Source organism: Cydia pomonella, chromosome 1, assembly GCF_033807575.1.
Source record: "Cydia pomonella isolate Wapato2018A chromosome 1, ilCydPomo1, whole genome shotgun sequence".
Lineage (NCBI taxonomy): Eukaryota > Metazoa > Arthropoda > Insecta > Lepidoptera > Tortricidae > Cydia > Cydia pomonella.
Window position 1 is genome coordinate 29,522,875 of NC_084703.1, and position 17,790 is coordinate 29,540,664.

General features: G+C 37.5%; 1 protein-coding gene across 2 annotated transcripts; it reads left to right on the forward strand.

Moving 5' to 3' along the window:
- Positions 1–220: 220 nt before the first annotated feature.
- Positions 221–7,588, forward strand: LOC133519241 (proteasome subunit beta type-6). Of its 2 annotated transcripts, none has more exons than XM_061853236.1 (4): positions 221–378; positions 528–793; positions 3,110–3,244; positions 7,268–7,588. In XM_061853236.1, the coding sequence occupies exons 2-4, from the start codon at positions 529–531 to the stop codon at positions 7,543–7,545; spliced, it is 678 nt and encodes a 225-aa protein (XP_061709220.1). In that variant the 5' UTR covers positions 221–378; position 528; the 3' UTR covers positions 7,546–7,588. The 2 variants fall into 2 exon arrangements, with proteins under 2 accessions (XP_061709220.1, XP_061709227.1); XM_061853243.1 differs by having other exon boundaries at positions 263–378; positions 525–793.
- Positions 7,589–17,790: the final 10,202 nt, after the last annotated feature.

A 17,790-nucleotide genomic window follows, 5' to 3' on the forward strand; every position in this document is an offset into this window, starting at 1 on the left:
ATTTCATAGCAAATTTGAGAAAAAGATATTTTAAATTAAATATTTACAATAATATGCTCATTAGTGGTTCACTAAATGTAGTTTAACATGTTCTTATAATCTATAATAAATGTAATGGGATACTATTCTGCCCTAAGATTTGTAGATGGAAACAACCCTATTATCTAAAATCGCGTGCCATTTGTTGCAAGGTTTGTAGAAGCCTTAAGCGTTTTTAAAATCCGACCACAGACTAGACTCATGAAGCGACGCGATATTAATTGTTATGCGAGTGTGACATTGATAATTTGACATAAAGCATCGAACTAAAATACTAAGTCATCGAAGCCGTGACTTTCAAAAAAAATACTTGAAAAGCATTTTTAGAACACAGTTAAAGTAAGTTTTATAATTAAAATGTTTTCGATAGAAAATAACTACTTGTACAATTGTGATATCTTAATGATTTTAGTTACGGTTAGATCATAAGTTACAATATTTTAGCACCCCATCGTGACAGAATGACTAAAGGTATTTGATTTAAGCAGAATGGCGACTTCGGTGATCAATACTTATGCCGGCCCCAGCATGCCCGAATGGATGAGCGCCCCGCATAGCACGGGAACCTCTATCATGGCTTGCGAGTTTGACGGCGGCGTCGTAATCGGCGCGGACTCGCGCACCACCACCGGCGCCTACATCGCCAACAGAGTCACGGACAAGCTCACCAAGATCACGGACCACATCTACTGCTGCCGCTCTGGCTCCGCGGCCGACACTCAAGCCATCGCAGACATTGTTTCTTACCATCTTAGTAAGTACTTACATTTTGATAACTTGTTAAGTCTTTATGCATACATTGCAAGAGTTTACTATTACTAGAAGAATGGTCATTATGAAGGTGAACAAAACGAGGAAGAGATAAATTGGAGTTGCAGCATAGTATTTCCTTGTTGGCAAATACCCTGCTAAATCTGGTAGTTTTTGACCACAAAGATTAATAAACACAAGACAAATTTAAATTACATAATGAAACAATTTTCAAAATACCATGTGCCATTGCTACTACTTCTACTTCATAGGACAAACACTAATTGCTGTTACCTACCATAAGAAGTTTTGTTCGATGTTTCATTTGTTTGAACTAATATTTTTTTAAACCATATTTTCTGAAGGGTTACAAATCTAACTTAACCACACATAATGGCTTCTGGTCACCCTTCTTGTCATAAACTATCCATAAATTCTAACTCACAATCACTGCAGCAACACTCAACAAACAGATCAATCACACAAAGTTGGGGGTGTTTTTAGGCCATTGGCGGTTGGGCACTGTTCCCAATCATGTCAGACATAACCATCAAGTACAGCCAATCCAATCTGTTATATTACTTTGTCACTGTACTTAGTTGTCACTAGTCAAGTTGTCGGGGTTTCCGACATAGGCCTCTAAAGCTTTCCAGTCTTCTCTGTTCCGAGCGGTTCTTATCCACTTTGGTAGGAAATCATCCTCCCATATCATTTTCGGGTGTCCATGACCTCTCTTTCTGTATATAGGGCACCAATTATTTATATTTTGTGTCCATTTGTTTGTTTTTGATCTTGACATGTGACCTGTTGATCTCAATTTTGTTTTTCTTATTTCTCTGACTGCAACTCTGACTTTAGTTTTTTTGTTTGTTAGTTGTATACCTATACCTTGAAATCAGAAATTCCTTGTAGCTTTTCACCTATTCATGTTTCGCCGTGATCTCATAATTTCTGAACAGATTTTTTTCTTGTAGTATGATATCTGGTTGCCAATGACAATGGTCTAAAAAATTCATAGTATATTTACTTTCCTGCCTTTCTTCACTGTCTGTAGTCACTTTTCACCTCTATAGATATTTGTTTGTAATGCATTATTACATATTGCGATGTTTCCTTTAAGCACTATATAGGTAAAAAACTTAAGTAAGTCACCTGTTGTATGTAGTTGTGACGTGTTCAAATAGACATTTGTTTTGTTTGTGTGTGTCTTTTAAACATGTATTGTCTATTCGAACATGTCACAACTACATACAACAGGTGACTTACTTAAGTTTTTTACCTATACCTCTTTTGTTTTGTAAATGCATTACTCACTTGTAGTTTATCTCCTGGTTATGAGTGTGATATATATGTAATGGTCAGCGGGGCAGTTTTCAATTTATTCAAAGTCCACATGGAGGGAAGATTTTTAGTAAGGGCCGGGTATAGGCAAGTAATAAATAAGAAATGAAAGACTTTGGTCTACACCTGTGCCACAAAATTTTGCAATTTTGCAAAGCTAGTTAGTGTATGGCTGTAACAATGAGGTCAATAAGAGATCGTATTTTTATTATATCCCAGTGATATAACCATTTTTTTTACGATTAATACAATACACTACAAAAAAATACGACTCAGGTAAAATGCCACTAAAAATATTTGCGACTAACTAAATAGGCTATTGATAATACATGCTACATCAAAATTTGCTACTGTTGTAAAAATATATTGGAAATATATGCGACTAACTAAATAGGCTATTGATAATACATGCTACATCAAAATTTGCTACTGTTGTAAAAATCTATTAAAAATATATGCAAGTAACAAAATATACCACCGATATTACACGCTACAACAAAATACGCTATCACGGCGAAACGCGAATAGGTGAAAAGCTACAAGGATTTTTTGATTTCGAGGTATACAACTAACAAACGGTTTTTATTTATTTATTTATTTTTTCTGATTGTTGTCAGTCTCCATCTGTCATAGATACAGGTACAGCCAGACGTCATGACTGAGCATTCTCTCCCTCGCCACAAACAATGTATAATGGCTCTAGTTGATATTTGTTACAAAATCTAGATAAAACAATAGTTTTGGAATTAAATATATACAGCTACAATATGTTTCTGTAAATAATATGTTAAAGAACATCACAATCTAATCTATATATGTGTTGTCAACTAACTTATAAACTTTGTCTACCAGAGTCAGAATCTATGGTTTAAATAAATCCAAACCATAAATTCATACCCAGAAATGGAGCTTTTTCAAACGCAGCCTGTACATTCTCAATTCATTATAACCACTTTTGCATTAATCTACTTGTCCACAGACTTCCATAAGATGGAGCTGGGTGAGGCTCCACTAGTGGAAACAGCAGCATCTATTTTCCGTGAACTTTGTTACAATTATCGTGATTCACTTGTTGCTGGGATCTTGGTCGCCGGCTGGGACAAAAGGAAAGGAGGTAATGTAAATCTTCACTTAATAAACTTCATTTCTAATATGTTACATCTTTGTTATTTATGTTGGACTAACATTCTGGGTGGCATTTGGAGGGCTACCAAGTTCTGTCGTTTGGTAAAACTAAAGACACTACAAGTGTTAATTAGTATTTATTGTTTTTCAAAGTAATCACCGTGATACGTAATACACTTTTTCATTCGATCGAACCAGTTTTCGAAACACTTATTAAAGTCCGAAGTCGGGGTCTCCAAAATGGCCACACACACACCCACACACGCTTTTATTAGGTTGACCTGTATGTAACTATCTAATGGACTTAGATTCCATTTTAACTAGGTAACTAATTTAACCATCTTCCAAAGATCGTAGCATCTAAAAATTCATAAAAATTGGCAGCAGTATATAGTTCTGATGACAATATAATAATATGGTACTGTCAAACTGATCTGATGATGGAGCCGGAAGATATGAATTGGAACTTCATGATGGAACATCGTATCATAGCTGTGTTTGGATTTGTTAGAAAAGTCTTGTAATGAACTTTGACCACAATTAGGTTTCGATGTCTGATGATGAAGCCGGAAGATAGGCACTGGCATTCCATGATGGAATATCGTATCTAGGGATTGCAAATATTCGAAACTTTCAGGTATTCGAATATTCGACTTTTTCTGACGAGATATTCGAATAAAATTCGAATATTTTAAAGAAATAAGAAAATGACCGGGAGTCGGTTTTTTTATCGTCTTATTCAAAAACTATTTTCAAATATTGCAAAAACTAATGATATTTTGCAGAAATCCACTTAATTGACTAGTTTTATCATCCTACTGCGGTGTATACATTTATAAAAACGAGTCGAAACGCAAAAATTTGACGTATTCAATATTTGTAGATAAAACTTTTTGTATAAATGCATCGTTGCGTGAATGAATACTATTATGACTACATATAAGCATCCAAACACGCAAGAGAAAAAAAATGTAGTAGGGTATTATTTTTGCGATTTAAATTTAATATTTATTTTTAGTCACTCAGTTGCCTATAAAAAAGCCTTTCATTCAATTGTATTTTGTTCCGCTCTATTCCAGTATTTCCAGTGGTTGTGTGAGAGTAAACGGATAGTACACCGAGTGGCTTAGCATCGAAAAGAGTGTTAGGGAAGGATGTGTAGCGTCACCGTGGCTGTTTTATCTACTCATGGACAGTAGTTTGCATTGAATCATTTGAGAAATTATGAATGTGGGTTGAGAATGAGTGGGTTACTTGTCAGATGTCTTCTTTAGATGACCTGGTATTGCTAGCATCCTCGGGCGAAGAGTTGCAGGAGATGGTAATTATAATACATGGGTCTTTTGAAAGGAAAGGAATGAAATAAAAGTAAGCAAGACGAAAGTAATGGTATTTGGAAAGGGGGGAAATATGACAAACTGTGAAATTTTTTATTGGTCAAGAAAGAGTGGAACAAGTGAAATAGTTTGTCCACCTGGGAACTTTGTTTACTAGAGCCGGTAAGCATGATAAAGACATTGATAGGGAGTAAATGCTGGAAATTAATCATGTCGTGTGTATGGGGCACTTAACGCTTTTATGAGCAGCCAGATGGTGTCACAAAAAGCACGGTTGTCTGTGCTGTGGGTGTTGGTACCCGCACTTATGTATTGTAGCGAAAGTTAGGTATAGCAAAAGAGGCATCAGAGCCACGTGGATGCAGTGGAAACGAGAGCGTTGAGAAGTGTGTGTGGTTTGAGATTACAAGATAGAATTAGAAACAGTGTGATAGAGAAGTGCTGACTGAACGAAGATATAGTGACAAGAATTGAAAAAGGTTTGTTGAGATACCATCTCAGACCATTCGACACGTGGAAAGAATGAGTGAAATAAGGCTAATAAAGAGAGTGTATAATGGAAAGTAGAAGACGGAGCTGGAAGGGGTAGACCTCGGCTGACTTTCTCTGATCAAATCGGGGAAATCTTGAAGAAAGGCCAGGTCTAGACACCCTAAACAGTAGCAAGTGGAAATCCGTGGTCTCTGCCTACCCCTCCGGGAAATAGGCGTGATTGTATGTATTGTATGTGTCTATGTATATTGAATTTTTGTTAGCTTTATTTGTTTTGGCAAGTTTTGATTCCTGATGGTCGGCTATTATAATATTGGAATATTAAAGGGAAAAAGTTGGCTGATTATTCGTCACCTGAAGGTGCATGGTTAAATTAGTCGGGCAGGTGCGCGTTAAGCTTGTAGTAACCCTACTGAATAAACAGAATGACCCTTTAACTTAAAACTTACGTAACGTTGCTCTGTATCCACTGTCCTACAAAAAGCATTAGCCGCACAATAAAAATAACAATTTTTGATTTTATTTTCGTTGAAATCGAGTTAGGTTTAGCTGTAATTTCACGAAGCCTATCGAGAAGAATACAATGAAAATATTATTTCCTTCGCATTTGAATACCTACCGTTCCTCATTCACTGTAAAAAATACCCGGCAAAACACACAGAAACTGTGACCATAGCGGATGAAATAGATTTTTTCCAGCAATCAAAAATATTCGAATATTCGAAAACTGAGCGGCCGCATATTCGAATATGAAAACAGGTCGAATATTCGAATAATCGAATTGCAAGCCCTACTGAGTACCCACAACACAAGTCTCTTGGCGTAACGCGGACTTAGTCAATTGGTGTAAGAATGTCCCAATAATATTTATTTATTTATAATAATTTTGAAGTGGTTGTTGAAACTTTTCTTTTTCTACTCGTCGACTGTAATGGTTTAATTAAGTTTTCGTATTCCAAACTATAATTGCATACTATTCGTGTATGGGCTCCCAACTCAACTATACTTATAATAATATTTTAAATACCCTGTAGTCAACTATAAAAAAAACTTGACTAATCACGTGCCGCCGCCGTCGCGTGCCGGTCGCGCGTTTATGTCTTTTGTACTACATTTTGTCTTCTGGGATAGTACCAATGTTCATTCATTATATAGGTTTTATAGTAAAAAAAAAGATTACTCGTATTTTAAATGACTCGTTAAAAAGTATTGTATAATAGTAATATAATCAAGCTTTTCAATCTTGTACCTTACTTAGGCGACTCACCAAACTCCGTTGCCTAAACACGGTACTCGACTGGAAAGCTCTTTATTTTATCACGATTGTATAAAAATACTATTAACATTTTGGAATTAAGGTTAGGCCGCGGACTTGAACTTGTGAGCGTTAGGATGGCGGGTGGACCTCAGCAAAATTGAACGAAATATTTATAAACATATTGTACCTCTCCCTAAAACGAGATATTTATCAATAAAAGGTCCACCCTCCGTTCTGACGTCTGGATGGCGGATGGACCTATGAAATCTTGCATTATTTCACGCAAAATTGATGTATTTATATTGTACCTTCAGTGTACCTCTGTAAACTATGAATAGAAATCAGTGTACCTCTCCCTAAAACGAGATATTGAACAAAAAAGGTCCACCCGCCATCCTGACGTCAGAATGGCGGGTGGACCTTTTTGACATGACAACGTCTTATAATTCGATGGAGCCGGCTGCACGCACGAAAAAACATGACTCATGCGGCGTTACCTCGCTCTGAGGCGTTCCATTTAAGGCTTGAAGTGCAAGCGAGAGCGCGCAACGAGCGACAAAGAGGCACAATCGGCCTCCGCGTTCGGCAGCAATTGTATTTATGCGTACAAATAAATGTAACTTGATCAATTCAATTGTGATTTCCATTTACCTCCTCTATATCCATACAAAATATCTATCAAACAAATAAAATTAAAATTTTCTTTTGAAAAATGAAACCATTCCATCAGTATTTTCTTATGACGTTGTCACGATGTTTTAGGGAGAGGTACACTGGATTCTATTAAAGGTACACTGAGGTACACCGAAGGTACAATATAATAGAAATATTTCGTTCAATTTTGCTGAGGTCCACCCGCCATCCTGACGCTCACCTGGAACTTTTATGTTTATTATTTAATACTGAAATTGGTTAATCCTTTCAGGTCAAATTTACAGTGTACCAATTGGTGGTATGATGCAACGACAAGCTGTATCTATCGGTGGATCAGGCTCTACTTACGTGTACGGTTACGTGGACGCCAACTTCAAGCCCAACATGAAGGAGGAGGAGGCCGTAAAGTTCGTGACCAACACGCTGGCGCTCGCCATGCTGCGCGACGGCTCGTCCGGCGGCGTGGTGCGGCTGGGCGTCATCACGGAATCCGGCGTGAGGCGGTCGGTTATCCTTGGAGATCAGTTACCCAAGTTCTATGAGGGCTAAAGTTATTTTGTCTATTTTTTATTCAATGAACTTGTGAAATATTCATTCATTTTTATTTCTTCCCTAGCTTGTCCCTAATAGGGCTTGCAATCCGAGATTCCGGAATCTCGGACCAATTTTCCGATATTACAATTCTGGAATACCACCACTGAATATCGAAAATTCCGGAATTGGATTTATGTAATTTAATTAGATTTTATTACGTTTACTACTGAAAATCGTTAAGGAACTACAATATGCTGGTTTTATTAGCCATCGCTGACAAACATCTCTTTACTTTTGATACATACATGCCAGACTTCGTTTTTTAGCATTAGAAAGAATGTGAGCGATATTTTACATGTATTTTTATTGAATAACGCGTTTGAAAAATAAATCAATATGTAAAAATTATAAATCGCATACGATCATTTACATTACAATTAAAATACTGCCAAAACAATGAGCCAAAAAAATAAAAATGGAAATAATTGCTCAACATCACTCGTGTGGGAAATTTTCTAGTTTCTGGAAAGCTACAAGTAAATTAATTCCGAGGCCGGGTACCCCTGTAAGCGTAGCCGGTTGTCATGAGCCTATCGAAATTGCGAATTCTCGTGGTCATTTTCGTGTTCAGTCGCCCCTAGTGGCCCCGGTGCAGGAGCCCGACGCTGATAGTTCTCCTGAGGATTACAGTGTCACCTTCTCTGCCAAAGAAGTATCTTCCGTAATTAAAAAGATGGCAAGAGGAAAGTCACCAGGTAAGGATAGCCTCAGTATCGAGCATCTGAAGTACGCCGGGGTTCACTTACCGAGGGTCCTGGCTATGTTTTTCCATTTGTGTCTTAGTCATTGCTATCTGCCAGATGATCTGATGCTCACAGTTGTTGTACCTATTCTAAAAGATAGGACCGGCGATCCCTCTGACATATCCAACTACAGGCCTATCTCGCTAGCAAACGTTATAGCTAAGATATTGGACAGGCTGCTTGACAGACATTTGGATAGGCACATAAAGTTACATGATGCTCAATTCGGGTTCTGCCCTGGTCTATCCACAGATAGTGCCATCCTGAGTCTCATGCAGACTGTTCAGTATTACACAGCTAGAAAGACTCCTGTATTTGCCTGTTATCTGGACCTGTAAAGGGCTTTCGACCTGGTATCTTACAACAGGCTGTGGCAGAAGATGAAAGAAGAGACTGACATACCTAGTGAAGTCATTTCCATTATTAGGTACTGGTATAGCAGGCAGAAAAACAATGTTAAGTGGGCAGGAGCGCACTCGGAAGTGTATGGGTTGGAGTGCGGGGTGCGGCAGGGTGTGTTAAGCTCGCCCCGACTGTTCAACCTGTACATGAACCGACTCATCGAGGAGCTGAGCAACACCAACTTAGGATGCTCAGTGGATGAAGTTTGCATAAATAACATCAGTTGTCGCTGGAATAGAGGCCTACCTAATGAGACGACAGCTACGATGGTGCGGTCACGTCTCCCGCATGTCCCAAGACCGAGTCGCGAAACGCATCTTCTACTGCGAACTGCAAGATGGAAAGCGCAAACAAGGCGGCCAATTCTTGCGGTTCAAAGATGTGTTGAAACGGCATATGAAGAGAGCTTATATAGAGCCAACGAAGTGGGAGAGTCTAGCCAGTGACCGTCCACGTTGGAGGCATATTGTGCAGACTCAGGTGCGTCAGTTTGAAGCCAGGCGGCTCACAGAACTCGACGCTAAGCGCGACGAGCTGAAGGCCAGACCACCTGCGGCCATACTTTACAATTATGTCGGAGGGGTGCTGACTTGCAACGAGTGTGGTCGTACATTTGCTGCAAAAATTGGCTATATCAGTCACCTGAGAGCGCACCAGCGACGCTCTCAGCGGTAGAACGCAGTCGCTGTGGTCGAAAACGGCTAGGAGATGATGATGATGATGATGGTGTTGCTCAGCCCTTCAATTAATGCGTTGCAGAAAATGTTGCACATCTGTGAGTCATACGCGGAGACCTATGGACTTAAATATAACACAGTAAAGAGCGAGTTCATGGTTTTCAAGGCCGGTACTAAAACATATCTTGATGTACCACCTGTCAGGTTGTGTGGGGCACCGTTAAAGCAGGTACAGCAATTTAAATATTTACGGCACTGGGTCACCGATGACCTAAGTGACAACCTTGATATAGAGAGGGAACGTAGGGCGCTGGCTGTACGTTGTAATATGCTGGCCCGGCGGTTCGCGCGTTGTACTGATGCAGTCAAAGTAACCCTTTTTAAGGCGTACTGCCAATCCTTTTACACGTGTAGCCTATGGGTCAGACATACGCAGCGTACATAGGTACAGTGCCTTGCGCGTCCAGTATAATGATGCGTGTAGAGTGCTGTTCGGGCTGCCGTGACACTGCAGCGCCTCCGTGATGTTTGCAGAGCGGCAAATTGATGGCTTTTACGCCGTAATCAGGAAGCGGGCCGCCTCGATGATGAAACATGATGTCGGCACGATTTTATACAATTCTTATTAAGTACTTAAGTAAGTTTATCTAATTAGGTATGTCTATATTTCATTGGTGGAATGATAGCTATTACAGAATAATTAATATCCAAAGTCCTTAAACATTCCAGACTTACGTTTATACATTATATTTTAATACTGAAACGGTTTTACTAACTGTTATATATATATATATATATATATATATATATATATATATATATACCATTACGCATTTGAACATACTATGAGTGCGAAAGAGGCAGACTACAAATGAAGAATCGTGACCATTTTTGAGTTCGACATTCATCAGCGCTGGGGCCTATCAACGCTGCTGGCCTAGCGGTAAGAGCGTGCGACTTGCTATCCGGAGGTCGCGGGTTCAAACCCCGGCTCGTACCAATGAGTTTTTCCGAACTTATGTACGAAATATCATTTGTTATTTACCAGTCGCTTTTCGGTGAAGGAAAACATCGTGAGGAAACCGAACTAATCCCAACAAGGCCTAGTTTACCCTCTGGGTTGGAAGGTCAGGTGGCAGTCGCTTTCGTAAAAACTAGTGCCTACGCCAAATCTTGGGATTAGTTGTCAAGCGGACCCCAGGCTCCTATGAGCCGTGGCAAAATGCCGGGACAACGCGAGGAAGAAGGAGGAATTAGAAAATACAAATCTCATCCACATGGAATGGGCTATAACCGCGAAAATCAAAGTTTGTCAATTGCAGGCGTTTTTCTCTGTCACTCTTATTACGTCTTAGTGAGAGTAAAAGACAAAGATCCCCGCAATTTGCGAATTTCGGTTTTTGCGGTAGGCCCCCAGTTATTAGTATGTGTAAGCAAGAACGAATATCGACAGTCGAAAAATCGGATATCGTTAGTATTGTGTGTCGACAGAGTAACCATCCCTAGTGCGCAAAATGTTCAAGTCAATAAACAAGACCAAGTGCGAGTAGCTTGAAAAACTCGCGCGGCTAGAAGATGTTGATGTCAACTTTAGCCAGTCTTCTTCGAGACCAAGGGGATAACGCCATTCTCGGAACGTCGGACGTAAACATAAAACTTAATACGCGATTAAGTCCCGTTTATATTAGTTAATAATTTATACATGGAGATATAAAGGAGTTAAGAGTAGGGATTGCAATCCGGTCCGGCGGATCCGGTAATCCGGCCGGATCCGGCACTTTTCAGGAGCCACCGGATCCGGTAAAAATCGCCGGATCCGGACCGGATCCGGTAAAATAAAAAAACCCCTAAATACAGCACGCACTGTGCGTTTTAGATAAGGAAAAGGCGACGGATGAGAGGTGTGAAGTTGAACAGAGCGTAAAACGAATGAAAAAGTTTAAATTTAGTTAAATAAAAATATATATGACGATGACTGGGAACAGAAGTTGCCTTTCATGTTGGTGGCACGATATGACGATTACATAAATACTGTTATAGAAGGAAAAATAAAAGAATGGAGATGCTATGGAAGGCATTTGTAATTTATTCTAAAGAGAAGGTTAATGTTGTGATAGGAGATTAAAAGTAAACAAATGAGCAGGATTAAGTCGGCGGTACTCAACCGACTAGAGTTGGGCTAATCAATATGTGTTATATTTGTGAATGAATATTATGATAACATTTAGTTTGCTCAGTTTTTTTTTTTCAGTTATTTTGCTCAGATATTTATACATATACATATATATATATAAAATATTGGTTATTTTCTATTCAAATTTACGAGAGAATCCTTTGTATTTATAATTTCATCCAATCTTATGCAATTTCCTTCATCTCCTGGTACATGCTACTCTACGTCTAGCCAATTCTTTATTTGATCCATGTAACTATTCTTAGAGAGTCTCTTTCCGCGATGGATTTCAATCCTACACTATTATTTTTCGCATGAGATCGTCGTGTCGTGCTCCATTCCCTATAATTTGAACAATATAGTTTTCTGTTTCATAAGCGCATTATAATATGCCTACTTGAATAATAAACTATCTTTATCTGTAAATTAAGAAAAAGTTATTTTTTTTAAATCATAGTCTCCTACTTTCTCGGAAATAAAATGAGGGCAAATTTAATATCATTTTGGTTAATAGTAAAATATCTTATTTTCTTACTGGAATGGATGTCAACGTAACAAAGAATTCAATCAAACAACAGTTACGAAAACTTGTCCTTTCAAGAAGTTCCAATTCCCACCCCACATCCCATTACCAGGCTTTGGAAACTAATCAAATTTACAATTGTAAACGAAAATTTGAGCACTTGTGAAAGGTTAAATATAATAAATGACCGATTTCATATTTTGTTTTTAAAGTGATATTGACCGAGTCACACTGTTTACTACTAAGTTATATTTTATTGTTAAGAAGTTATTTATTAACTTAAATTATAGATTTAGGAATACGTATTATGCAAAAAACTAGAAAAGTATGCCATTTAGGTAACTTCAATATCCCTATACCAAACCGGATCCGGTCCGGCCGGATTATGGCCAAAATCCGGCCGGATCCGGCCGGATTGAAAATCAATCCGGTTTGCAATCCCTAGTTAAGAGTGACAAAGAAAGATACTCGCAATTTGCGAACTTTGGCGTTCGCGGTATGCTCGGCTCTAACGAGCAGGGCCAGATTTAGGGGAGGGCAACCGGGGCTACTGCCCCGGGCCTCCACAAAATAGGGGCCCCCCACAATAGAGAATTCGGTAAATTTACCATTTTATTTGGAAAAAAATTGGGGCCAGGGGGCCTCCACACCTTTATTGCCCGAGGCCTCCAGACCTCTAAATCCGGCATTGCTAACAAGCATAATACTATCGTAAAAAAAGATAATATGTGTCTCTCTAATGTCTATTACGCTCCATTGACAAGCGCCTTGGTTAAAAACTATAAGAAACGGGCGGAGCGGACCGAGACTGGTCCTGTCAGCATATCTGTCTCTCTCTTACTCATACCTGTGTTCTTGACAGAAGTTACGGCGGACCACCTTCCTCACGATCGATCATGGTGGCGGTCCGGTACGCCTATCAGTAACAGTTTTTAGGACGACTAAATTAAGTAAGATTTTGTGAAGCGTTTTACAGAAGAGAATAAACTATATCCACCCTTTTTCAGGGCCATAATACTAGCACAGAAAAAAGACAGTAAGATTCTCTCTGACTATGCATGAATGAGAAAAGATCTTGGGCAAACTATATATTCCACGTTATCCTAATATTCCAGATACATATAACTCATGGTCACCCTAATTAGAAAGAGATGCAACGGCCCACCTTGACTTCTCATGTGGACACAATTTTTGGCCCATGTATATAATGAATGTACCCTATCCGGATACTCTTATAAGTCCGTGGATTTTATATGAAAACTTTGATAGATATTTCAGCAGGGGTCGTACAAAAAGTGCGGATGACGTCAAACCACTTATAGGATGATTTCAAATAGTATTTTTGATTTACATAAACAATTATCACTTATCATTTATCAACCTCTTTATTAAACGATATCGCCACTTGAAATGAGTAAGTACGTTTTTGACTGACACATTGTCAATCAGATGAACAATAAATTGACTTCGTTCTTGTTTAGCTATTGTATCTTCACGATTATATTTAGCTAAAATTTATATTTACTAATGTATAAGAAAACGCTCTAAAATGTCATCTTTACTCGAATATTGTGGCAATTTTCCGTTTTTGGAGGTACGTGACAAACACGTATACTTCTCTTGCTGTAATCAAGATATACCAACGAAGGTAAGCAATATTAAAAGACATTTGGAGACAACCAAACATGTCGGAAACTTAGAAAAAAAAGGGCAAAGTGAATTTAATATGAACCTTACATATTTTATGATAGCAGCAAACATAACATCAAATTATCTTTTTTTATTTTTACTAATCTTACCTACTGTTCTCACTATTAAACCTATTTATCTGAGGATCCCACAGACTTGTTCTAATTAATTTCAAATAATTATACCTTATGGTAACAAGTTTCGTGAAATTTATTTTATTCACTACATCACCCTACCACCTGTATTATTAATTCCATGGATTTATTTACGATTATTTTGTTATTTCATTAATACTACTTTGTTACTACATGTCACACGGAAGTTTAAATACAAACTCAAACATCATCCTGTGTGCAAGATTACGTCATTTTTACGTCATCCGCACTTTTTGTCCGACCCCTGGATATTTGATAGTTTTGCGACAATGACTTTATTGACAGTATTAACATTGCAGACTTTTGTCTATATTCTAACCGGCCAGACCCAAGTGCAAGGCCTTATGGAGGGTAGACGTGCCTCTGACCTCCATAGATTTTATGAACATAGACAAAGACAAACTGAAATTAATAATAATGTATTTAAAAAATGGTAATGTACATATGGTAGTGAGACATAAGTACCTAAATTTAAAATATTTGATAAAAATATTTTTTTAATACAGTTGCTCAAAAAGTGCTACTTTACGTAGCTGTTTAGCGTGCGGAAAGTTGGATTTCGCGAACTATTGCTTTTTACTTTTCCACTTGTTCCAATTCATGACTACTTATTGCTGAGTGTTAATGTTACTTTCCTTTAAAAGTCGTAATCAACATAAAAACCTACTGTTAATGTAAAAATAATAAATATAAGATAAACATATTTAATTACTTACCTCTCCATCCATATAACACGTTTAATATTGAAAAACCGTCCTTAATAAGTTGTCTGAATGGAACGGAATAGCTGCCGAAACGCCTGTAAAAGCAGAGGCGTTTTTTTCTTATTGCAAGAATGTTTTAAGTTTCCAAAGGCAACATTCGATATTGTTTTCATACAATTTAAATATACGATACACAAATAATCGTAAATAACGATACTTAGGTAATAATACTATAATATGTTATACCTATTTACAACTGTTTCTGTCTTATAGAACATGCATAAAAAAGTACTTGTTGTTTTTCTTATTTTTTCGCAACTGTATTAAAAAACGTCGTTTGATACACGTGCGGAAATATCATTCTTCACTCGTCCCGAGTCTCGCCAAGATATCTCGGTACTCGTGAAGTAATGACATACTTCCGCACTAGCATCGAAATGTATTTTTTGTTCCCAAATTTGTATAGACAAAGCCAGATTGGGACCAATGTTGCTGTAGCAAAATATTTTATGTTAATTACGTGTTACTATTTCTCCAGCATCAGACCACACATACGCAATTATTAAGTTTCGTGTCTTTCTAAGGAAGTCGACAGGCCTTGAAATGGTCACAATCATCTCTGTTTAACCACCTTGTTTCCTCACCTATGTGAGTTAACGTTATGTGAATTACGTATTATACATATATGATACTCAAGGAACTATTACAAAACATTTTGTAAGCAGCCAGACCAATTGGAGGGGCCCAACCAACCCCCAGACCCACATACCTAATTTCTCTATGGGTATGAGTGCAAACGTGATTACGAGATAGTTAGCCGAAACTACAAAAGCTAGGAAGTCGAAATTTTCAAATCGGGTTACGTTTATAACCAGGGGTCGGACAAAAAGTGCGGATGACGTCAAACCACTTATAGGATGATTTCAAATAGTATTTTTGATTTTCATAAACAATTATCACTTATCATTTATCAACCTCTTTATTAAACGATATCGCCACTTGAAATGAGTAACGTTTTTGACTGACACATTGTCAATCAGATGAACAATAAATTGACTTCGTTATTGTTTAGCTATTGTATCTTCACGATTATATTTAGCTAAAATTTACATTTACTAATGTATAAGAAAACGCTCTAAAATGTCATCTTTACTCGAATATTGTGTCAATTTTCCGTTTTTGGAGGTAAGTGACAAACACGTATACTGCTCTTGCTGTAATCAAGATATACCAACGAAGGTAAACAATATTAAAAGACATTTGGAGACAACCAAACATCGGAAACGTAGAAAAAAAAGGGCAAAGTGAATTTAATATGAACCTTACAAATTTTATGATTGCAGCAAACATACCCTGGGTGCAACTACAAAATGAAAACTTCCGTAATTTCATAAAAAAATGCATAAATGTATTATTAATTCCATGGGTTTTCTTAATTTTTTTTTTTATATTATAGGACATTATTACACAAATTGACTAAGTCCCACAGTAAGCTCAATAAGGCTTGTGTTGAGGGTACTTAGACAACGATATATATAATATATAAATATTTATAATACTTAAATACATAAAAAACACCCATGACTCAGGAACAAATATACATGCTCATCACACGAATAAATGCCCTTACCAGGATTTGAACCCGGGACCATCAGCTTCGTAGGCAGGGTCACTACCCACTAGGCCAACCGGTCGTCGTATTAATATAATATAAATATAACGATTATTTTGTTACTTCATTAATACTACTTTGTTACTAGGTTTACTACTTTGTTCTACATGTCACACGGAAGTTTAAATACAATCTCAAACATCATCCTGTGTGCAAGATTACGTCATTTTTACGTCATCCGCACTTTTTGTCCGACCCCTGTTTATAACGTACACGAGACATAATAAGCGATTTTGAAAAATTCGATCTCTAAGGCGGTTAAAAAGAGAAAGTTGTCGAGTGAAGTTTTGTATCGGAATCGAACGTTTTTTGAGTGAGGAACTTTGTTCAAAGATGTGTTATTAGAATCCAATTAAAACCATTTAACCGTTTCTGAAAATGTATCCCATAAAAGGGGTTAAAAAGGGATTGAAATTTAATTTTCGAAATTGACTTTTTTAAATAAGAGTAGGTAAAACTGTAAATAATCTGTTGTTGTTAACCAAGGGATGAAAGGCACCCATTTCTGTTGAGGTAGATTGGCGCTCCAACGCAGAAAGAGCGCCAATAGTCCGAGACTGAAATAGTGCCTTTCACCCGTGTTAAACACTCTATTTTTCATTTCGAATGCGACGAAAGTAAACAGTCATGTGAATATTAAGAAACACGGCTAGGTATAATCTTCAGTAGTATTTGTTGAGGATAGTCCCAAATAACAAATTAGGTAAAACGCTAGCAGAGTAGCTAGTTCTTATATTTGTTTTCAATACACTTGCTCAAAACGACGTTTTTATTCCACCAATTTTTGGCTCATAATCCTAGATACCTGGGCGACCGAGCAAAGCTCGGATAGAAATACACTTAAATTGTAAAAAAAAGAATGCCATTTTTATTTGTAAAAAAATATATCACATAAAATAAGTAAGTATGTTTTAAGTTACAGCCAAAAAACTCAGTGGCCCTTATTTTCTTTTGAGGAGTATATATTGTTATCTCAAACATTAACTACATTTTTTAAACTTGTCTAAAAACAATAAAAATTAAAAAAATATATAAACTTGAACAAAAGTTAGTCACCGGGCGGGATTCGATCCCGTAACACTGATTGTTTCTTGCCGTCCGCGTCTTAACCCGCTGGACCAGACGGACAGTGGCCGGCAACACGAAATTAGCGACCATATTCTGCGTCGAAAAAAAAACGCATGAAAACTCGAAAACACGCGTTTTCCCAAACATAAGACTAATCTAGATCGATTTTTTACCCCCAAAAACCCCCATATTCCAAATTTCAGCGAAATCGTTAGAGCCGTTTCCGAGATCCCTGAAATATGCACAAACAAGAATTGCTCGTTTAAAGGTATAAGATGTTAAACACGCGTGCTTTTTCAGTATATTATTAGCACTCGTGCTTTTTCATTACATTATCCGACTGAGTTAAGAAGGTAACTGATTGCTAATAATATGGTTGGAAACGGAGACTTCT

Bases quoted from the DNA above. Each gene is read 5' to 3' on its own strand.
- LOC133519241 (XM_061853236.1), top strand. From the start codon at position 529: ATGGCGACTTCGGTGATCAATACTTATGCCGGCCCCAGCATGCCCGAA. The intron at 794-3,109 runs GTAAGTACTTAC...ACTTGTCCACAG, and splicing joins CATTGTTTCTTACCATCTTA to ACTTCCATAAGATGGAGCTG. The intron at 3,245-7,267 runs GTAATGTAAATC...TAATCCTTTCAG, and splicing joins CTGGGACAAAAGGAAAGGAG to GTCAAATTTACAGTGTACCA.